The sequence below is a fragment of the Paramisgurnus dabryanus genome, chromosome 19 (genome assembly GCF_030506205.2).
Source record: "Paramisgurnus dabryanus chromosome 19, PD_genome_1.1, whole genome shotgun sequence".
NCBI classification, from domain to species: domain Eukaryota; kingdom Metazoa; phylum Chordata; class Actinopteri; order Cypriniformes; family Cobitidae; genus Paramisgurnus; species Paramisgurnus dabryanus.
The window spans coordinates 8,973,608-8,997,422 of record NC_133355.1 but is presented as its reverse complement, the minus strand read 5'-3'; the positions used below and the strand labels follow the sequence as shown (position 1 = coordinate 8,997,422).

The window sequence follows — 23,815 nt, the reverse complement described above, 5'->3', positions numbered from 1 at the left end:
TATCCATTTTTTAGATATTACTAATTAAAGCAGGGGTGGGCAATCCTGGTCCTGGAGGGCCACTGTCCTGCTAAGGCCCTGTCCCAAATGGCGCACTTCATGTGGACTTTCGGTCTCGTGGCCTTAAATTGCTCGCTCTCGCTTAGTCTACGAGTCCGTAGAAGGTCCCCTCTGTCATTTTTACACTTTGAAGTGTGCTCATCTGTGCCTCCTTTGCCCCCTTGATGCGGTCTTCAGCGAAGCCCGCACTGCAGCAGGCTTCGCGCACTTTACCAACCCAGAAATCCTTGCGAAAGGGCAATCAGACAACAGAAGAGAGGAGTTCACACTAACGGGCAACTTCTCTACCTATTTCCGGTGTGATGCTCGAGTCTGTCCCAAAATACGACTCCGGTGCACCCACGTGGACTCGCATCAAGGGTCCCTAAAGGTGATGTCATCAAAGTGTAGACTCTGAGGAGGACCACAAGTCCGGAGTGTGCCATTTGGGACAGGGCCAAAGTTTAGCTCCAACCCAAATTTTAGCTCCAACACCTGAATGTCATTCCCAAATCATACTGAAGCGTTTGATTGGGATTTTCAGGTGTGTTTGATTAGGGTTGGAACTAAACTTTGCAGGACAGTGGCCCTCCAGAAATGCACACTCCTGAATTAAAGTATAACTTTTTAAGTTAAACCAACTTTAATTTTTTTACAGTGTATTTTATTATATTATATTACTGTATATATTTTCAGAATTTATAATATAATAAACCATGTAACATTTAAATGAAATAATATTTGAATTGATGTAAATCATATTATATACACTTTGGTTTGTTCTGTGGGGTGAATCGATTCCGTCTCAGATTTATTAAATGCATACATTCATTAAATGTATGCAGGCACGTGTCCCTATGTATCCTAATGTATTTTGGAAATAATTTGATGTATATAGCCAAACACAAATAAGACCATCAATCACAAGAAGAGTTTTATTTACAGCACATTTAAATGCACATGATTTAAATAAGGTTACAGGATGACACCGAATGTTGAAGAAAACTCATCAATAACCAAAATCCCCTGTCAGATTTCATTCTGCACCTTCCTATCATATTGTAGTTTTGATGACCTTCAGTTATTTACTTGGTCATCCTTTGGATATTTTACAAACCACTGTGTAATACAAAACGTTGAGAGTATATTTAGGACAGAATGTAATTTTGTCCCTTTGACAAGAGCTTGATAAACATGAGCGCTTATCCACTTTTAGATGCTTTAGTGAGAGAACCAATAATAACTTGTTTGCTGTTTTCTCAATTTAAAATGGTTTGTAATTTCATCAGAATCTTCCCAAATACAGCCATTATATCGGCCAATGACACTCTCTCCTTCCTCTCTCGCCGATGGGCCTACTAAATTCCAAGCGTCAGAAAATCACAAACAATGACAACTTGTTAGAATAGAAAAATAAATATTGCATCAGTATTGCTTCGTACCAAAAGCAAAACTTTTAAAATCATCCAAGAATAGAAATCATTTGCTAAATCAAATAGTCTAAATGCCACATCGAAAACACAACTTTAGTCATTTTTATTACAGAACATAATATATTTAGATTGACAAATGTTTGTGATGTGGACACTAGTAGAGGGCACTTCTGTCTGCAGCGGATATTTAAACAACAGCGTATGAAATAACGAAAGCCTGCAAGCGTTATCCAGAAAAGCACCTTCTCATTTCTCTCCACAGTCATACGGTCTTTCATGACAAAAGCATAAGTTGACCAAATAATCCCAAAACTGTCAACTATCCCATTACCACATTATTTCAGTGAGGTTCTTAAAGAGTCCATCTCAGTTGCAAGGTTTGAAAGCAATAAATATGAAAAATACCAAAGCTTTGTGTATTTTTTTAAAGCAAATTATTTACAGATAGTTCATTAGTTCTTTGACAATAAAATAAAAAAATCCATATCAATTCCTTCAACTTTAGGACTTCCTGCCATTTGAAACCAAATGGATTAGAAAAAATGTGTTCCTCTAGAACTTCTCAAAATGATGATGATGATGACCCTTCGGTTTGCCTTTGTTGTTTCATGTTGTTCAGTGCAAATCAATATCGAGCAGCTCAGGCACGCAGCACACAAACAGATCAACAAGAACATCGATGAAGAAACAAAACAGGCGACATGAGGACAGAGCCGGGCTGTCACTGAAGATGGGCAATACATTCGTTTGTGTTCATAGTAGTGCATAAGTCTTAGTAACAATACAGTTAGGATGTTGAAAAGGGCAGCACTGTTTTCGATTGGGCAGTATTGTGCTTGGTTATATATTAGGAGGGCAAAAACATTTTTTCCAGGGTGTGTTGTGCATCTATCAGTATCTGTTTGTGTTGTGTGTGTGCAGTATGTGTGTGTGTTTGCTGGAGGTAAAGTACATAGGGGACACTTCACACAACGGTTTGCCAAATGGCATATTCGTAAGATGTTTTTCAGGATATACCTTTGAAGACACATACATTCATACTTACATACATACATACAGTACATACATGTTAAATATATATATATATATATATTCATACAAATACATACTGTTTCATTGGCTTTAGTTTTTATTACAAAAATCAATATATTATTATTATTATTATTATTACTATATGTATACTGTTAGTTCCGAGTCACTTAAATACCCAAAAATGCATGCACTTTCTTTTGGTTGTATTGATTTCTTAGTATTGCACTCCTTTTGCACTCATTTGCAAGTGTCCTTGGACTCCACCTCTCTCTCTCCATAAAACAGCATCACATAATGCATCACGTCTGCTTTGCACTACCGCACATTTAGTCTCTATATTAGCTGTGGTGCCCATTCTTCCACTTTGTGCTCCATCACTGTTGAATAAAGAATAATTCTGTTCCCGTCACGGCAAAGTTCTTCAACCACGTGTGACAGTCCACAGGAGTACACACTGTATGCGGGGTAAAAGGGCATATACAATAGCTTAACTGGATGATTATTTCACAGACAGTTTGATTTTTGTGTGTCATTCGGTCCTTTGCTTGCTCTCGGTAAATCTGAACTGTCAGTTGGTTGCCACAACAACCACATTAACCCCATCTTCCACCTCTACCTCCTCCTTCTCCTCGAGCGATTGAACGACGCAGGATGTGACATCGTAGGTCATGTGCTCAGCCATTGGCTCTGCTGGTGCTTGTCCCGGGCTCATGGTTGCAGGTGAGGAGGAGTCTTCTCTCTGTGGTGGAGTCGTCAGGCTGGGAGTTAATGATGCTGGCTCGGGTTCGAGGGTTAATGTTATGTCGTCCTCCTTGAGGAAAGAAACATATAGAGAAGAATATAATCTATATAATCTTAAACAGATTTATTTATAAATGTAATCGTTTCAAGCAGGGGGTTATAAATGTAACTATTAACTCATTTCTAACATTCCAACATAAACGTTATATATGGAATTATATTTGTGTCAAATTAAATGAACGCAACTTTTGCAAAAACAAACAAAAATATACATTGGTAAAAGAAAAAAACACTCTGAAAATAAAAACAATCAACTAACTAGCAAAAAAATTAACATCATCTTTAAATATACTGCATCCTTTGTTTATGGTTTTCTAAGTTTCACTTTCACTAAACATAGTTTTGAATGTGCTGCAAGTGTTTTCGTTTTTGCTTTCCAAGTTTTCGTTTGCGCTTCGCAAATTTACGTTCTCCATTTTGACACAAACCTCTCGTGAGGGGCGGGCTTAACAGCGGTTCGCTCTTATTGGCTTGTGAGATTTTGATTGATGATGTTATTTTTTTGCTAGTTAGTTGATTGTTTTTATTTTCAGAGTGTTTTTTTTCTTTTATCAATGTATATTTTTGTTTGTTTTTGCAAAAGTTGCGTTCATTTAATTTGACACAAATATAATTCCATATTATAAAGCATTATACTAGTGATACTACTCATATTGTGGTGGTTAAAAAATTATTCACCATGGATCACATTCAAACTTGTGTCCCTTGTCGGAATACAACCCAAATGTGGCAGCGACATGGATCACAGCGCCCCCTAAGGTTTGGTTCAGTTCTGACTTTAATCATTTGCAATGTTTCTAGTTGCATCTTTAGTGATTTTGCAATACTGTTTACTATAACACTGTGTACTTTCGTTTAAGATTTGGATTTTTTTTGTGGATTTTTTTGCCAAAAAACGTGCATGCACTTAGAGGGTTTTGCAGCGAAAGACAAATTACATTTTTTACCATCAAAGTAAAATGACTGAACCTAAACATAAAAGTCTGATAACAAATGCTCATTTACAAGAAAACATGTCAGACGCACTTAGAGGGTTTTGCATTTGAACACCTCAAATTATTTTCCTACTGGTCCAACTCAGGCGACGAAATGCGACACCTGAAACCCAGGTCTTGCATACGCCAGTCCACTCTTTGTGAATCTCCCCCACAATTTTTGAATGGGTTTTGTTTCACAATCCTCTCCAGGGTGGGTTTATCCCTATTGTTTATACACTTTTTTTCTACCACATCTTTTCCTTCCCTTCACCTCTCTATTAATGTGCTTGGACACAAAGCTCTTTTGCAATGACCGTTTGTGTCTTGCCCTCCTTGTGCAAGGTGTCAGTGGTCGTCTTTTGGACAACTGTGAAATCAGCAATATTCCCCATGATTGTGTGGCCTACAGAACTGACTGAGAAACCACTTAAAGGTGTTTTGAGTTAATTAGCTGATTAGAGTTTGTCTTTAATATTGAACCTTCTCACAATATTCTAATTTTCTAAGATATTGAATTTGGGATTTTCCTTAGTTGTCAGTTATAATCATCAAAAGTTAAAAAAAAATACATTTGAAAAATATCAGTTTGTGTGTAATGAATGAATATAATGTACACGTTTCACTTTTTAAATGTAATTAGTGAAATAAATCAAATTTTTTATTATATTCTAATTATATGACCAGCACCTGTATATGGATACTCTATGCATCACTACTACACCTTTATTTCTTCCTCCTCTTTCTGTTCAGGGATGCATTCGGTCTCCGTGATGGATTCTTCTCCATAACTCTCCGTCATTCCCATGTCTGCCATGGTAACACCCATATGTCCCATCATTTCCACTTGATGTGGCTCCAGCTGAGCCGCCGCCCACAGGTCAGCCAGTCTTGGGTGAGTGGGCGGGCCCAAACTATGAATAGTGCTGTTGGGCGTGGCTTGTAAAGAATGGGAGACACTGTGTAGTCGATGTTCCACAGACTTCGAAAGACAAAACGAACAACTATGAATGTTTGCATGTTACATGAAGTAGGCTAAACAAGCCTATAATTGTGGTACACTTCAAAATATTTGGTCCTGTTGTAAACTTACATCGCACAATAGATAAAAATCCTACATTTTGCTTATACGACTATAGCTGAGTATGTAAACATGACAGCTTGTCTGACCATGTTTTGGTTCACCTGTTGGTACTGCAGGAGCTGTTGCTGCTGGTACTGCTGATATTGTTGCAGCTGCTGAAACTGGTTTTGCTGCTGCAATGTCAGATAGTGGGGGGAGCCATCGTAACCTTCACCCGAAGGCCCGCCTGCCATGATATAGGAGCCGGCAGCGGGAGAAGCCACACCCGAGGGCTCGTTGCTGATTGGCTCCCATGCATCAGAGGAGGAGAGACAGTAAAGGCCTTGGGAGACGTAAGTGTGAGGCCACACTTCTGCAGACGAATGATGCAATGGCTGGTCTGAAGGACAGAGATGAAAAATAGATGGAGAGTCAAACAGACTAAATGTTAAACAGTCAAATACTGTAAAATTAAAGGGATAGTATTTTGTATTTATAATATATTCGTGCAATTTAAATATAGGCATGTAGAAATTGATCTTGTTACAATCAATTATGAGACTTAATGGCATTGCTGACATCACAGCATGATTTGAGGGGGTGTTTACATGACACTGGCTAAAATGCAAACTTTGAGAACAAGTTACAGTCCAAATAACCTTTACAATCCTAGCATCTTGAATGCATAGTAACAGTCCTACGCCACACTAAATCCTCATTATATTGACATAATCAGGTCATAATCTCAAACAGACCTTTTAGGAGTTATGCTTTAACAACAATACAACCTCATCTCAAGCCACTGCTTATCTCTGACACAACCTCAGGAGAAGCATCAATCCACAATTCTTCCTCGTTGTCTTTGGGCGTGCAGCTGTCATTGTAGTGTCTCTGACACATTACACACACTAAATAAAGTGGTGGCTATGTGCTCCAGACCTGTCAAATGGACTGGAAGGCACATCTGTCAACGCTAGGTAAACAATATAAATCAAAACCGCAGGAATATTGAAGTGCCCACATCAGTAATACACAGAAGTGTGGTTTGAGATTACTGACAAAGATGCAGGCTAAACACTTCCTGTTGTTAGGGCAGCTGAATATTTAGGTGTTGAAATTTTGTGCTGATAGTATAATCACAGAGAGGGAAATAAATGCTTTAAGAACCCATGGGAAAAAATGTGTTTTTAATATTTCAATCGTTAAATTAGATTGTAAGTGACTTTAAACTTTTGCAGATTTTACCCAATTTCTCAACTGTGATTTGGCAACTAAATAAACATTTTGTTCTCATAATTTCTTAAAGCAATGTCTTCCATCTCGTAATGATTTAGGAAAGTAATTCTGTATAAAAGTATGTAATTCTCACCTCTGCTGGTTATGCTCTCCTGGTTAACCTCACTGAGATGAGCCACACTGCCCTGGTTGGAGTCTGCACAGAGACTTTCTCCATCCATAGAGGTCCAGGCAAACAGTGTGGCCTCGGATATTGCAAACTGCTGCAAAACTCCTGGAAAAAAATACAATTGAAATGAGCTGAACTGGACAAAATAACAAAAAACAAAAGTTTTGACTGATGAAGAACACTGTAATTCATTTGCTTAAAATTTCCTAAGCTGTATCTGATCTAGTGTCCCTGTAGCTCGGCTAGTGTCCCTGCACCTCGTCTAGTGTCTCTGCACCTCATCTAGTGTCCCTGCAGCTTGGCTAGTGTCCCTGCACCTCGTCTAGCGTTCCTGTAGCTCGGCTAGTGTTCCTTTAGCACGACTAGTTTTCCTCTAGCTCGGCTAGTGTTCCTATAGCTCGACTAGTGTTCCTGAAGCACGGCTAGTGTTCCTGTAGTTTAGCTAAGGTTCCTTGAGGTCAGCTAATGTTCCTATAACTCGGCTAGTGTTCCTGTAGGTCAGCTAGTGTTCTCGTAGTTTGGCTAGTGTTCCTGTAGCACGGCTAGTGTTCCTCTAGTTTGGCTAGTGTTCCTGTAGTTTAGCTAGTGTTCTTGTAGTTCGGCTAGTGTTCTTGTAGTTCGGCTAGTGTTCCTATAGCTGGACTAGTCTTCCTTTAGGTCAACTAGTGTACCTGTATCTCAACTAGTGTTCCTGAACCACGGCCAATGTTTCTGAACCACGGCTAGTGTTCCTGTAGCTCAGCTAAGGTTCCTGGAGGTCAGCTAGTGTTCCTATAGCTCGGCTAGTGTCCTTGTAGGTCAGCTAGTGTTCTCGTAGTTCGGCTAGTGTTCCTGTAGCACGGCTAGTGTTCCTGTAGCACGGCTAGTGTTCATGTAGCTCGGCTAGTGTTCCTGTAGCACGACTAGTGTTCCTCTAGCTTGGCTAGTGTTCCTGTAGTTTAGATAGTGTTCTTGTAGTTCGGCTAGTGTTCCTGTAGCTCGGCTTGAGTTCCTGCAGCTCGGCTACTGTTCCTGTAGTTTAGCTACAGTTCCTGTAGCTCGGCTAGTGGAGGTCAGCTAAGGTTCCTGGGGGTCAGTTAGTGTTCCTATTGCTTGGCTAGTGTTCCTGTAGTTTAGCTAGTGTTCTCCTAGTTCAGCTAGTGTTCCTGTAGCTCGACAAGTCTTCCTGTAGGTCAACTAGTGTACCTGTTGCTCGGATAGTTTCCCTGCAGCTCGGCTACTGGTCCTGTAGCTCGGCTAGTATTCCTGGGGCTCGGCTAGTGTTTTTTTGTCATGTAGTACATTTAATTTAATAATATGTCAATGTTTTCTTCCTTAACATTAGAAAAGGAACACTGTGTTAGATCTAAAATCCATGATAAATACATAATGCTTCCAAGCTGTACCACAACGCAATGTGCAAAGATCCAAGAGGGACGAATACCTAGAAATAACAATAAATAAAAAATTGTTTAAGCAAAGTCACTGTTTCAATCATCCCACCTGCTGCCATTCTCGCCTCTTTTTCACCATCGCTCAAGTCACTATAAGCATCATTTTCAAGCCGTCTTTCCCTCTCGCGGTTAAGGTTGGAACGACCCGCTCCCCCTTCCGGCCCCGCTGATGGTTTGCCCCAGCTCTGCCACTCAATCATATGTGCCACCCGACCCTGAGCCATAGCAGTGGGCTTGGTCACTTTATCCTTCATCGATCTGCTTACCCCTAAGGTGAAAGAAACGCAAGTTATTACCTGTAGAGACTCCATGCGGAGCTCTTTCAGGCTAAAGCAGAAGAAAGGGGCGTAATGAAGGCAGCCAGGCAGTGCAATATGGGATATGTGTCTTTTATTTTGCCCCCTTTGGGAAAAAGCTGTGTCTTACATGTTATCGTCTTAAATACTTGTGATTTGCATGTAAAGACATTTCATATTCTAAACTAGCCACCAAGACTGAATGAGTGATTATGAATGAGGGCGCTAGCAGAGTCTGTCATGGCCTGTTGACTTGATCGATTGTCCTACGAGCAGTGAGGGAGAACAGACTGGTTGACCATCTTTGTAATTCAAATACATTATTCACATGAGTAATGAATTACATTAGATTCATTAGCCTTTATGTTTGTATGAATAATTAGAGCATGGAAAGAAATGTCTAAACCTTTCTTTGAAACAAAACGGCCAATTAGTATGCAAATACCTCATTGGAAGGAAGGATGCATTAGTTAAAATCTTAACATGGGGAAACAATCTGAATTTTAAAATCGACCTAGAAAAATGAAAATGAATCAGCAAAGTAGTCCGATATAACCTTCTTGATGGTTGTGGGATGTCCAGGGAAAATAATTGTTTACACTAGTTTACCAATTCACCCTCATGTCATCCCAACCCATATGATATTCTTCTTTTAACACTAAATGCAAATGACTGTAATTGCATCAAATGTTGACTAAAGTATTTATGCATCAAAAAACATCAGACAGTGCTTTCTTCAGTTTAAAAGCTTTAGCCCCCATTAATTGAATCTGCATAGCAAAAAGAAAGAAAAAGATCTGGCACGAAATAAGGGTGAGCAAACAATGACAGCATTTTCGTGTTTTGAACTATCCCTTTAAGACCTTGACAATGATAAAACCCCCATTCAATAAAGTGACTGCCTGCTTTGATAAATCATCTCAATTTGTTTCAGAGAAAACAATCTAACGGTATCACCTGGGCACTTCACCCCATTTTCAAGCATTTAGGAAAAAACAAGATAATAATAAAAGATAGAATAAAGGACATAACACTTAAAGAAATTCAAATATACCTACATTTCCAATACCCTGTTGTGACAATGAGCTGTAACCGTAAGAATCTATTAAAACGACAGCACAACACAGTATGGACCAACAAATAATGAGCACTGGACTACACATAACCACACAACACACTACATTACACGGTTCACTGGCTTAACACCGAAAGGTCACATTTCCCAGCAGCAAGCTTGTGGAGATGGATAGTGAACTTACGTCAGCTCTTTTGTGAACTCTTGTTGGATCTGACTGGGGAATTTCATCAATGGCCAAAAAGGGCCATTGACATGCACTATTTAATGAAGGCAGGTGGTGAAACTGGGAAGGGAGGGGGACCCACAGGGGCAGCCATGTTGGCTCCAATCTCCATCTCCTCCTCTGGAGCCAACATGGGGTCGGTTACCAGCTACCGAGACAGACACACACCTGACACACCTGTCAGAGAGGACTTAGCCAGAGCTCCAATCCCATAGGCGTTAGAGTTTCGCTTCAGGCGAGGCAGGATGGAGGTCGTGTCCTCCATAGACAACTGAGGAAAGAAGAAAGGAAAGAAAGAAGGAAGGAAGAAAAAAGAATGAAAGAAGGAGGTGAATAATAAAGGAAAGAATGAAGGAAGGTAGGAAACAAGGAATAAAGAAAAGAAGGACAGAATGAAACATGGAAGAAAGAAAAAAGGGAAAAGAACAAAAGGAGAGAAGGAAAGATGGAAGAAAAGGAAAAATAAGTAAATATGGAAGGAAACAAGAAAAGTGTTAAAGAAGGATGGAAAGATAGAAAAGAATGAAGAAAATAAGTAACGAAGAAGGAAGTTAATAAGTAAAGAAAAAAGAAGCAAAAAAGGAATAAAAGACGTTGGGAAGGAAGAAGTAAGGAAGGAAAGAAAGAAAAAGGAAGGGAGGAAGGAGGGGAAGAATAAAGGAAAGAATGAAGGGAGGCAGGAAAGGACGAAGAAAGGCAATTAGGATAGAAAGACAAGAAAGAAAGAAAGAATGAATGAAAGATGAAAGAACAGGAATAAAGAGGGAAGGAAACAGGAAAAAGAAAGAAAGAGGTGAAGAATAAAGGAATGAATTAAGGAAGGAAGGAAAGAAGGTAGAATAGAAGAAAGAAAAGAAAAATGTAAAGAATGAAAGATGGAAGAAAGGAAAAGCGAAAAGAACAAGTGAGAAAAGGAAAGATGATAGGAAAGAGAAAATAAGTAAATATGGAAGGAAACAAGAAAAGCGTAAAAGAAGGATGGAAAGATAAAAAGTATAAAGAAAATAAGTAAAGAAGTAGGAAGTAAATAAGTTAAGAAAAAAGAAGCAAAAATGGAATAAAAGACAATGTGAAGGAAGGAAGGAAGGAAGGAAGGAAGGAAGGGAGGAAGGATGAAGAATAAAGGAAAGAATGAAGGCAGAAGGAAGTAAATAAGTAAAGAAAAAAGAAGCAAAAAGGAATAAAAGACGTTGTAAAGGAAAGAAAAAGGAAGGGAGGAAGGATGGGAAGAATAAAGGAAAGAATGAAGGAAGGCAGGAAAGGACGAAGAAAGGTAATTAGGATAGAAAGACAAGAAAGGAGGAAAGAATGAATGAAAGATGAAAGAACAGAAGTAAAGGGGGAAGGAAACGGGAAATAAGAAAGAAAGAAAGAAAGAAAAATAGAGGTGAAGAATAAAGGAAAGAATTAAGGAAGGCAGGAAAGAAGCAATAAAGAAAATAAAGAAAAGAAAAATAAAGAATGAAAGATGGAAGAAAGTAAAAAGGGAAAGAAGAAGGGAGAAAAGGAAAGATGGTAGGAAAGAGAAAATAAGTAAATATGGAAGGAAACAAGTAAAGGGTTAAAGAAGAATGGAAAGATAAAAAAGAATGAAGAAAATATGTAAAGAAGAAGAAAGTAATTAAATAAAGAAAAAAAGAAAAAAAAGAAAAAAAAGAAGAAAAGATGTAGTGAAGGAAAGAAGGAAAAAAAGGAAAGAAAAAGGAAGTGTGAACGAGGGTGGGAAGAATATAGGAAAGAATTAAGGAAGGCAGGAAAGGAGAAAAATGAAGGAAAAAAGAAGGAAGGAAGAAAGAAAGAAGGAGGGAAAGAAAGAAAGAAAGAACGAAAGAAGGAAGGAAAGAAAGAAGGAAAGAGGGAAGGAAAGAAAGAAAGAAAGAAAGAAAGAAAGAAAGAAGGAATGAAAGAAAAAAGAAAGGAAGGAAGAAAGGAAGGAAAGAAGAAAGAAGGAAGAAAAGAAAGGAAAGGAAGGAAAGAAGGAAAGAGGGAAGGAAAAAGGCAACGAAGTAAAGAAGGAGGAAAATAAAGAAGACAGAAAGTAAAGAAGGATTGAATGAAAGAAGGAATAGAAGAATGATGCAAAGAATGAAGAAAATGGAAAGAAGGAAGGAAAAAAGAAGCAAAGAGGAAGATAACAGGAAACAATGAAAGAAAAAAGAATGAAGAAAGAAGTAAGGAACACAAGGAACAAAATAAGAAAAGAAAGAAGCAGATAAAGAAGGAAAGACAGCAAAAGAAGAAAAAGAAGGACAGGCAGCAAGAAAGGCAGCAGAAGGAGGAAAGAGAAAATCATTTATTAACTCACCTCAACTTAACACTACAGATTGAATGAATGTCTATGGATTGAATGGTAATGTGTATTAATCTTGTATGAGTAGATGATAGATCCACTGTCAGTCATGTAAGCTCTACAGTCTTTCTGTGAGCGCAGATGTCACTATGTGAACCACTTTTGAACATTCAGTGCCACCTACAACTCACAAAATCTGTCACATAAAATGACAGACAAAGAGCTACCAGCGAGTTTACATTAACTTTGTGATTTCCATGATAAATGAATATAAACATTTATAAGTTAAAGTCTGCATGCATTTGTTTTACCTTCAATAGAAATGTCATCATTACCATATGGCTGTTACATTTTCTTTTTCTTATGACATTTATCATCAGCATCACACCTGTCATAATCTCACCATCTGCTGTAAATTTTGAGTATTTTTAACACATACTGTGACTTTCAAGATTGTTCATGTAGCTCAATTAGTAACGCATTACACGAGTATCATCACTGGTTTGATTCCAAGGGAACACACAAAGATAAAATGTGTCTGCCAAATGAATCAATGTAAACATAGTGTTGTAATAGAGAAAACAGATCTTCATATCAATAAAAAACATATAAGCTAACAAACAAATAGTTAAAAGAGAGGAAGAAGCTATAGCATGAAGGAGAAAAGGTCAACACCAGACTTACATTGATTCCTTCCCACGAAAACTCGGCACGTCCATGCTAGAGGCAAAGCGGATAACAGTGGAATAGATGGGAAAGATACAGTTAAATATCGAGGACAGAAATGAAGGGAATGAATGATTTGAGTCAAGGAAACAGCAGAAGTTGGAACATATAGCCAAGTGTGAAACACTAAATCGGCACAAAAAACAAACTGACAAACAACAGAGGAACTATATGAGATGGCGTAAAATATATTATGAACCTATATAAATGTTTATATTCTCCATTTTCATGTTGGTTCACCTGCCTCTTGGCTAACTTTCAGCAGTTTAACTGCACACATAGATGAGAAGAACCACTTGACTGACATTTAAAACAACCAATCTCAGTTCATTTTGTTTATTATCTTCTTTAAGGGGCGAGGTTACCATTAAACAAACTCTAAGCCAATCAAATTATCTTCTACAGCCAGGCTGCTACAGTAAAATGTAGACATTAGTATAAAATATTCATGAATTAAGTGCTGTCTACGGTAGACATCTATTTACAGGATGAGAACTACAGCAAGAATAATTGTGGAGACTTTGATGCGTAGCACTAAAGTAATCCTAGCCAACCCAAACAAACTCGCAGCGAGGGATCGATGGCATTTACACTGTGCACAGTACGGCGAGACAAACACTGGTGGCAGAACGAACAGCAAGAGACGCTCATTGTTCATAAAGAGGGGGATCAATATTAAAGGTCAAATAGAGGTCAGTGTCAGAAAGGTGTTGGAGAGGAGCAAATATCTGCCCCGCAGAAACTATAAACAATGAACATACTGCCATTATGATTGGACAGTTCTGTGAAGTCAAACGATATTGTTTCCCTTCATCTTAGTCTTTACAACATTCAATACATTTCAAATAAATTACTAATGTATGGGCTGGTGTGCCTTCAAACATATGCTGGTCTTTTTGGCAGGATTAGCTTTGAGGTGACTTACAAAATAGCCAAGTCCCTTACAAACATCAGCCATGACATTTTGGTGTATTGATTACCATTGGCAAAACCATGGTTGGAGTATTTAACTGTGGTAAAACCATGGTTAATTTTCATAAGGGGTAAATACTACTAACAGAAAGTTTGTTCGCCTAAAGTAAATTGAATCACCCCCCTGGCTTGGCTTTAATCCGGCACTGAGATATGAAACACACCATTTGTCATTTGGAAAGCTATCAGAATCTAAAGTGGTAGATTTTGAGCCAAATTCATCTGTGGATGAGTAAAGCCGGGAGCCAGGAGTTGTTTCCCTTAGGACGGAAAATACGTGTGGCGAATCGGGATGACGAATGAGTTTATGTCTTCCCAACAGAGAAACCCGCTGTATGACAATACTGTAACAATAATGGCTGGGCTCTGGGGTCGATCTCTCGTGGCCTTGCTGAGATTTCTAATATAGGGTCTTAGACACTTTAAACCATTAGGTCTCTTGACTGAAGGGTTTTTCATGCTTCGGGGTGGCATGAAATATCTTGAGTCATATTTATACTGCAAAGACACTGTATCTGAGGTGGAATTTAAAGAGACACTCCACTTTAATGCTAATTTTTACCATTTTGGAATCCATTTATCTCTGGGTTTGGCGCTAGCACTTTTAGCATAGCTTAGCATAATCCATTGAATCTGATTAGACCATTAGCATCACTCTCAAAAATAACCAAAGAGTTTCGATACTTTTCTTATTTAAAACTTGACTATGTAGTTACATCGTGTACTAACTAAGACCAACAGAAAATAAACTTTGTGATTTTCTAGGCAGATATGGCTAGGAACTATACTCTCATTCTGGCGTAATAATCAAGGACTTTGCTGCCGTAACATGGCTGCAGCAGGCGCAATGATATTACGCAGCGCCCAAAAAAAGTCCCCTTGGTAACTTTCAATAGCAAGGGACTATTTTCGTTGGCTGTTTCTCAATATGCGTTCTTCAGCGATCTTGCGTTCTCGTGTCGGGAAGATCGCACACATCTCAATTCTCATAAGTGCGTTCTTTGTTCTCGCGACCTTCTGAGTTCGTTCTTCCGAGGTCGCCTGGCAAGTTCGATCTCCACGAGGACGCAAGTCCGTTCTTTGCATTCTTGGAATTGAGAAAAAGCCATTGTCTTGTCTACATCACAAATCCCAGGAAGTAAACTGTTGCCTACAATCCGTGTGTTTGTTATAGTCCAAGAAAAGAGATTTACGATGGAGACGATAATTCTCGTCATTGTTTACTTTGGGGTTTGTACCTTTTGCATATCGTTAACATGTACTAATACACACTTACAAAGAAAATATAAAAACGTGAATCGGACCATTTGTGCTCTTTAATTAAAAGTTACACATGCAACCGTAGAGGTCTGGGCAAAGCCCACTGACCCTTAAACAGCCCTTGATTATCAATGCCTTTGACATTATAGGGGCTGAGGTAAGTCAAGGCAAGCCTAAATTAGTCTGGGTTTCATGCTGCGATGCATCTTACGAGCAGGCACAGAGAAGCCTTAACTCGCTGTATAAAGACACATTTAACACACCGGGGGACTTCATGTTAGCTAAAGACGTTATTAAAGTGCCATGAGGTAGAAATGTCAGCATTGAAGCAAAGAAATGGTGAATGAGACAGCTTTTGACAGAAATACAGATGTCGCGAAAGTAACATCTTGACTAAAGACGTCATTTCAGACCTGATGCTTAAAGTCATCGAAACTTAAGCCATCAAAGCAACATAGTATATAAAGTAAGATTGGTGGTGCAAAGCAAATCTTAAATATGCAAAGCTCTGACATTGTACTCACCTGCTCCCCATCTTTCCGAACGGGAACTGCATCCGCCGCTATAAGAGGAGAGAGAGAGAGAGAGAGAGAGAGTGAGAGATACAAGAATATGCATGTGGCTTACACAACCTTTACAGCATAAGCTAAGTCAAACTGACAGCTCTTCACTAGATTTTCTGCTGACATTCACACAAAGGCCTAAAATTAGATTAATTATCCATCCAAAACTGCCAGCGCTGTGTGGGAAAAGAGATTCGTTGCATCACACTTTTATATCACATCACTCCTAAAAAATGATCAAATATTTAGAGATTGCACTCCGTGACGCAATTATGCAAATCATTTTGTATTTCAAGAAAAGGCTTTGAAGATTTGCTGGATTTTATATAAACTCTTATATAAAAAAAATTTGCTCTTTAAATAATTTCTCAACACAATGTTTCGTTATCATAGGGCTCATAAATGCTGTCCCAGTTTGTAAAAACCCATGTTTTGTGATTTACTGTTTTTTAAAATCATCTTACATACAAATGGCCCTGATATGTCACTAGACATTTAGAAATCATTTTCATTTCAAATACTTATATCACTGACAACAGTGGTCTGGCCAGGATATTGTCATTTAAAAAGTGGAGTTGCAACCCTCAACTGATGTTTATGTTGTCATTTTGTGTATTGGCCACCAGTTGTGTGATTGCAGTACCAGTTTTAGCCACAATCCTACATACTGTTCCTTTAATACTGACTGAGTAAGGTCATGTCAGATTAAAATCAATGTGAAATCAAACTTTAATGCTCCTTATCTCATTATTATGAGACTTCAGCCAGGATTTCACAAAAAGGGTCATAAATTCGTTTTGGGATAATTGTTGTGTGTGTTTACAATGACTCATTCAAAATGACAAACTAAAAATGACACGTGACCCAATCTTGAAAAAATTTTGAGTGATGTGCCTAAAATTTGCCCTGTAACTCTCGAGGCTGCACAAACACAATCGTGTTTGACAAGAATAAGAAAAACATTCACAGATGGACCCAAACACACAAAATTATTATCCCATCCCACACAGTTAATGTCTGAAGTGCATGCGCTCTTTTACTTCCTGTATCATTGTATTCCATTTAGTTCTATTTAATTCAGCTCGATATCATTGAAATTGAGTCGATTGCAGGCTTGATTCATTGGTCTCATTTACAGCAATCCAGAACCATTGGTGTAATAGAATAATAATATTGTGGGGTTAATCACATCAAAACCGAATGTACCAGTACTCGCTCTATCTGCAGTTCACTCAAGGCTGATTCGGATCTCACAATGCATTAATTGCGTCTCATGCATGTGTATGCGAGCGTTTGTCTCTTAATTGCTGGGCTCTCTCTCTCGCTCGCTCTCTCTCGCTGTAAGTACAGAAGAGCCTATGGGCCTTTGGGCCATTTCCTCAATCAACCTAACTCACTCTGGAGAGATGAAGCAGAGCATCTGAGCTCTGGAGGACAGCAATGAAGGAGAGTGAGAAGTAAAGGGAGGATGATAGATTAAATGAGTTAGGGTAAATCTACTCTAATCAATTACAAAGGACACAGGATTGACAGACAGGTGAATAGACAGATGGCAAGATGGATGCATAGATGGATGAATGGATAGATGGATGGACAGGGATAAACAGATGGATGGATCAGATTTGCTAGATAGATCATGTAGCTCAACTGTTAGAGCATTGCATTAGCAAAGATCATTGGTTCCATCCTGGTTTGGCTGAAAAAATGTTGACTAAATGATGGATGGATTGATGGGCGAGTAGATGGATGAATGGTTGGACAGATAAACAGATGGATGGACGGACAGATGGATGGACAGGGACACATAGATGGATATATTTGATAAAGAACCTGTAGCTCAACTAGTAGAGCACTGCATTTGCAATGATGGGTTTGAAAAAATGTAGACTAAAGATGGATGGATTCAAAATATACATGTAAAGCTTTGTTGGAAAGCTTATGTCTGACCTCAGTGCACATATCTGGCAAAGCATTTGTAGCAAAGAATGAGGGTCATACTCATATCAGACCATACAGATATAGTATTGTCTCATTCCGTATTCTTCTAGGAAAAAGTATATTTACAAAAATGTACAAATCCCCCAGTCTTGGTCTTTGTGTTGTTAGAAAAAAACCCACTTTCACTCATGCAGGAAAACACACTGAGAAAACCCCCAGAGAAATGAAGTATAAGCCATCACTTTCAGGGTCGCTAAGGGCCACATGGCCACCGCACTATATTTGAGTCTGACACAGAGCAATATGAAAGCTGGAGCCTAAGGGAAGAGGAATGAGATTTTAGAAAAGCCTAGTCAGATAAGATAAACAAATATACATGTGACAGACAAATGCACAATGCTGGGGTTAAGACCAAAGACATAAAGGACAATTCATAGGAACCCAGCACAAGTCTGGTGGTATCTGCTCACATCATCAGGAATAAGGGGGTATAAAGCAAAGTATCTGCCAAGAGTCCAATAGAAGAACAGCTGGACCATTAGACAATCTGGGTTGACAGACCTTATGGCCCAAAATCTTAGGAACTGTCACCAATCTTTAAGACATCATTTAATTGCAAAAGACACAAGTTGAATGAAAAAGTGTAAGAGAACGCGAGAGCAATTTAAATAGATTAAAATTCAGAGAAATGTCATCCTGGACCTCTGACACATTGTGATGCTCACAGTGACTGATTAGGAGTGAAGTCCAAGAGGCTGACTCACCTTCAGTACTGAGCCAAAAGCACACAGACAGAAGGGGTGAGGAAAGGATAGATGGGGACAAAGAGGATGAGAATGACAGAGAGAGATGAATGCATAAATGAAAGAAAAAGCACTATACAATGTGGTAAGACAAAGAAAAATAGAGGTTAGATGTAAAGAGATTAAAATGACCAGGGTAAAAAAAGGTAGAGAACACAAATCATAGAAGTCAGAGAAGGAGATCACAGTTAGTGAGAAACGGCAGAAAGTCACAACGAGAGCACAGTTAGAGAGGAACAACAGAGAGTCACAGTGAAACACAGTTAAAGAGAAACCACATTAAAGAGAAACCACAGAGAGTCACAGTGAGAGCACAGTTAAAGAGAAAAACAGCAGAGCGTCACAGTGGGAGCACAGGTAGAAAGAAACTGCATAGAGTCACAGTGAGAGCACAGTTGGAGAGGAACAACAGAGAGTCACAGTGAGAGCAAAGTTAGAGAGAAACAACAGAAAGTCACAGTGAAAGCACAGTTAAAGAGAAACAGCAGATAGTAACAGTGAGAGCACAGTTAAAGAGAAGCAACAGAGAGTCACGGTGAGAGCACATTTAGAGAGAAACAACAGTCACAGTGAGAGCACAGCTAGATAGAAACAGCAGAGAGTCAAAGTGAGAGCACAGTTGGAGGGAAACAACAGAGAGTCACAGTGAGAGCACAGTTAGAGAGAAGCAACAGAGAGTCACAGTGAGAGCACAGTTAGATAGAAACAGCAGAGAGTCATAGTAAGAGCAGAGTTGGAGGGAAACAACAGAGTCACAGTGAGAGCACAGTTAGAGAGAAGCAAAAGCGAGCACAGTAACAAAAAGTCACAGTGAGAGCACAGTTAGAGAGAAGCAGCAGAGAGCCACAGTGAGAGCACAGTTAGAGAGACGCAACAGAGAGTCACAGTGAGAGCACAGCTAGATAGAAACAGCAGAGAGTCATAGTAAGAGCACAGTTGGAGGGAAACAACAGAGTCACAGTGAGAGCACAATTAGAGGAAAAAAACAAAGTATCACAGTGAGAGTACATATAGAGAGAAATAACAGAGAGTCACAGGGAGAGCACAGCTAGAAAGAAACAGCAGAGAGTCATAGTGAGAGCACAGTTATAGAGGAATAACAAATAATAATAGTAAGAGCACAGATAGAACAAAGACAGAGAAAGATGCAATTGCAGTATGTCATGCTAAAAAATATGAAATAATTGAGAGCAGCAAGTAACTATGAGAGCACAGATAAAGAGAAAGACAGAGCACAAAGTCATAGAGAAGGAGACAGCAAAGCACAGATAAACTACTAAAACACAGAAAGAGAGGACAGAGTCACAAAGGAAGCACAGAATCAGAGAGAGAAAGCATTAGAAAACAGAGTATAAGAAAGAGAGCACTGTAACAAAGAGAAAGGATGGTGCGAGTCACAGAGAACACAGATTCTAGCAAAAGACAGCAGAGAGGAATAGAAATAATGCACACAATAAAGAGAAAGAACACAGTCACAGAAGAAAAGATCAGAGCTATAGAATTAGCAGAGAGTCACAGAAAAATAGCAGTGACAGAGAGGGCACAGTTTCATAGCTACTTTATCCTAATGGTCATTATGTTTGATAAAGTAAAATGAAGCACAAAATGAAAGCGACCCTAATAACCTGAGTAAAAAAATGCAGGGACAGTGAAAATGAGATGGCAATTGAAAAAAAGAAATCCAAAACCGAACAGGCAAATAAGAATCAAGAAAATAAATGACAACTAAAAAAAATTAATCTATGAAACGAAACCTTTTCTCTGATACATTAATTATTATCACGACAAAGTGTGAATTATAAAATTGGTTGCTATTGCTAACTAACTACTTTCTTGTGTGTGCTAACCAGAAGAATGAGCCTAAATGACTAAACTAGTGACACTGGATATCGAAGGATATTCTAAAAAGAAACTTAAAAGGCACAACTGTAACTTCTGAGCTGGATAGTCAACCAGCACAGTCTGTCTGGTGAAGCTGGTTGACCTGGGAACTGTGGTAGGCAAGATGCCTTGTGGTAACATCCAAAACACAATGCTTGATGTTTCAGCAGGACGATAACATTAAAATGTAAAACTGTTCCAGTGTCAGTCCTTTTGTGGACATAAAAGGTACAAATTCACTTCACATCTGAGAAATTCCTCTGCCTCCATTACCCTCTTTCACTCCCTCCCTTGTTCCCTCTTCTCGTCTGACTCATTCTTTGCAGTCTCTCTCTCTCTCTTTCTCTCTCTCTCCGTTTCTTTCCCCTCCCTCTCCAAGACTAAAATCTCTCAATCACTGTAAGCGAGTCACCTTGAACCGTGTCTGTCATCACACAAGAGGGATCATACAATCACATGCAAACTAACACACACAAAAAAACTAGTCTGTGTGTGTGCATGCATGTGTGTGTAACAGAGAGAGAAAAGTTGCAGAGACCATCTGTATGTCAGCTTGTGTGTCCCTCTTTTAGACTTGAAATTAAATCAATGCAAAGAGGCATCCCTGAGTAACGCAATCGCTCAGAACAAACATGCACATTGTGAAGCCCAGTGCAAACACTGGCATTAGTGCCAAGATCCGATCCATCCACCTGATGCCCTGATATACAGCCGCCCTCTAAAACACACCCACGAAAAAGATCTCACATGCACAACTGTGACAAACAAATTCACGCTCCTGTATCTATACGTGCTTGTGCATATGCATTTTACATATGCATTTACATTTATTAAGCAGATGCTTTTATCCGATGCAGACTATATTTCAAGGAAAACAAAGAACATTACACAACAGTTAAAAAAGCCATTTTTTTAAAGTGTACAAATGGAAAGAGAAAAAATAGATTAGAAATAACAAAAAGTAATTGGTGTGATTCCCATGCAACATAGATTCTAATAAAATGCATACTTTGTAAAGCACTGTAAGCCACTTTGGATAAGTGTATGCCAAATGCATAAAAGTTACAGAGAAGCATAATTATAGCAAACATGAATTCACATGCTTGACAACATAGGATGCATAACAACCTTAAAGAGGAAAGCCAATAAAGTGTTGTTTAATGGCCAGTTAATGACATCTGCAGCAGGGTATTTCTTTTTTAATAATATGATTAGTTCATTGCATTCGCCCTTTACGATCTGCCGCCAGATTCGAGAATCCAGTATTTTAGTAGTGGCCTTTAAAGGTTTCGGTTGCAAGGATTAATTAAACTCTAAAATTACACTATTCTGTTACAGTAGCATTGGTCCCCTTTGAACTTAGAGAGCACCTTAGAGTCTTAAAGATTTCACAAATCAGTCAGGCACATGTACTTATTTAGAGAATATGAAACGCATGACCTTATAAGTATGAAATATGCAGTAATTAAACTGCTAGTGATCTGTAAAGGCTCTGTTGTGATGATCAATGTTAGTTTATTTCTAGCAACCCTTTGTGAGCCTGAGAGTCAAGAATAACCTAAATCAATATCCGGGCCTTGGATTTAGCCATTAAGAGCATGGGTGCAACATATCAACAGGGTGTATATCTACCCGGCTCACGTAAAAACTGCATGCTACACTTTAAGTCAAGGGGTGAGCTATTCCAGACCGGCATCAGGCACTTGACCCATATTATTTGAATGCACCTTCGCCCTCCCTCCTCTTTTTTTTCGGCCACTGTAGATTCTATTTATAACCAAACACACTAAATATGCCATCCACGCTCCTCCCCAGAGGACCCATCGGGCATCCAACCAGTTTCAGCTATTATAACTTTGACATATTTGCCTTTATCAGTGTAAAATCATTAGTTTCTGTGAGAGTTGATTAAATTTAGTTCTCTCAGGAGGATATAGATATATGGGTTTCCCTTATAAGCCAATTTGTCCCAAATAGGGTAGCTCAATTGGGTGGAGTATAGCATTAGCATTGCTAAGGTCATGGGTTCGAGCTCAGGAAATAACCTCCACATACCGTATTAAGAAAATAATGTACAGATTGAATGCACTGTAACTCATTTTGGATCAAGAGCATAAATGGACATGTCTGACACTTTTTGATGCTACAATACCTTTAATGCATTAGAAACTCTTTTCGTTTCTGTGACGTAATAGCTCAATGACAATCAAAGGTCAAAGCAGCAGCATTCGTTTATTTACCACAGGCTGCTCTGTGTGTGCGCCCTCGCTGATGCAAAACGACTATTATTAGTATCTACAGACATACCTTAGTCCATAAACACGGAGAAAAGTCGTGCCTTTTCTGTGAGGTAAGCAGAGTGCTGTCTCATTAACACGGCAGATTATTAATGGCGCCAAATACACCCGCAATTTGTCATCGGCACGATTGCGTTAACGCGCGTCCGCGTCGCTTGGCGGGAACAGGTGCCTGCCGGCACCGTTGACTTTGCACAATTTGACCTACATGTGAGGCGCGTCAGCCGGCATCGTACAACACCTGAGCGTGTTTGCGCGGACCCATCTTGCTCCTCTCATCCTGGAAAACAGTGAAGTTAGGTAAGTGATGCATGCATGCGAGCGAGCGCGCGGTGGACTCACACACAGACCTGTAAACTGCTGCTTCTGACGTACGTGACCCAGCATGGTCACACAAGCCAGCTATCATTTCTTTTATATGCACTGGGTCACCTTTGCTCCCCCCAAAAAATAAATAAATAACCATATGATCTCTCACCAATAAAAAATCACTTTAGTCTTTGGTGTAAACAGCTCCACAATGCACATGGACACATATGGACATCAATTGCACACACACTGGCATTCAGAAGCACCACCTCTATCCCGGCTTCCCACGGGCAGCGTGTCGGATCCCTGTCACAGCTTGGAGGACAAACAGCCTTTAACCAAAATGTTTCCATAGAAACACACACGTTGAGGGGGGATGTGTGTGAGCATCGGCTATCACTCCACTACCCCGGCTCCTTTCAACCTGTAATAGAGACACGGAATGAAATGAAAAGAGTCTTACTGATGGTGCGGGAGCCGATGCAGCCCATGGTGTCTCAGCGAGGGCCGGTTTGTGAACAAGGACGAGCCACCCGCTCAGTAGACATTCTTTCCTGCTCTCTCCCTCCGCATCTTCTTCTTCTTCACGTCTGACTCTCTCTCCTTCTGTCTCAGTAAGGCTGCATGCAAGCGTGTGTGTGTGTGTGGCTCCGACACACTCGCCGTCATCCACCCTCCCTCCTTTGCCTCACAGGCACCTCACCTCACTCTCACCGGAAAGATATCTGAGTTTAGTCAGTCACTAAGTCAGTGTGTCTGTGAAACGGTGAGATTGTGTGTGTGAAATATGGCTTCTTGTGGTATCATGCATCTCTTTGCAATCAATGCCATTGGTTATGTTATCATATACGAGATGATGACATTGAAAAATGTCAATGACAGCTAGAACGAATGGCCACTGAAGCAGATCAAGTTTTTATATATACACACATGTTTGATTTGATCTGAAGTTTTAGATCATTTCCTGGATATTTATATCAATATCTTTTAATTCAAGTC

At 39.3% G+C, this 23,815-nt stretch overlaps 1 protein-coding gene across 6 annotated transcripts; it reads right to left on the bottom strand.

The window, feature by feature from the left end:
- Window positions 1–960: 960 nt before the first annotated feature.
- Window positions 961–23,584, bottom strand: fam131ba (family with sequence similarity 131 member Ba). 6 transcript variants are annotated; one of them, XM_065287906.2, is made up of 9 exons: window positions 23,280–23,582; window positions 15,550–15,587; window positions 12,752–12,787; window positions 9,955–10,048; window positions 8,230–8,448; window positions 6,712–6,852; window positions 5,465–5,742; window positions 5,004–5,261; window positions 961–3,315 (listed from the first exon to the last, which is right to left on the bottom strand). In XM_065287906.2, the coding sequence occupies exons 1-9, from the start codon at window positions 23,305–23,307 to the stop codon at window positions 3,073–3,075; spliced, it is 1,335 nt and encodes a 444-aa protein (XP_065143978.1). In that variant the 5' UTR covers window positions 23,308–23,582; the 3' UTR covers window positions 961–3,072. The 6 variants fall into 6 exon arrangements, with proteins under 6 accessions (XP_065143978.1, XP_065143977.1, XP_065143980.1 ...); XM_065287905.2 differs by having other exon boundaries at window positions 9,946–10,048; window positions 23,280–23,575; XM_065287908.2 differs by lacking the exon at window positions 12,752–12,787 and having other exon boundaries at window positions 23,280–23,581.
- Between the last annotated feature and the right edge of the window lie 231 nt (window positions 23,585–23,815).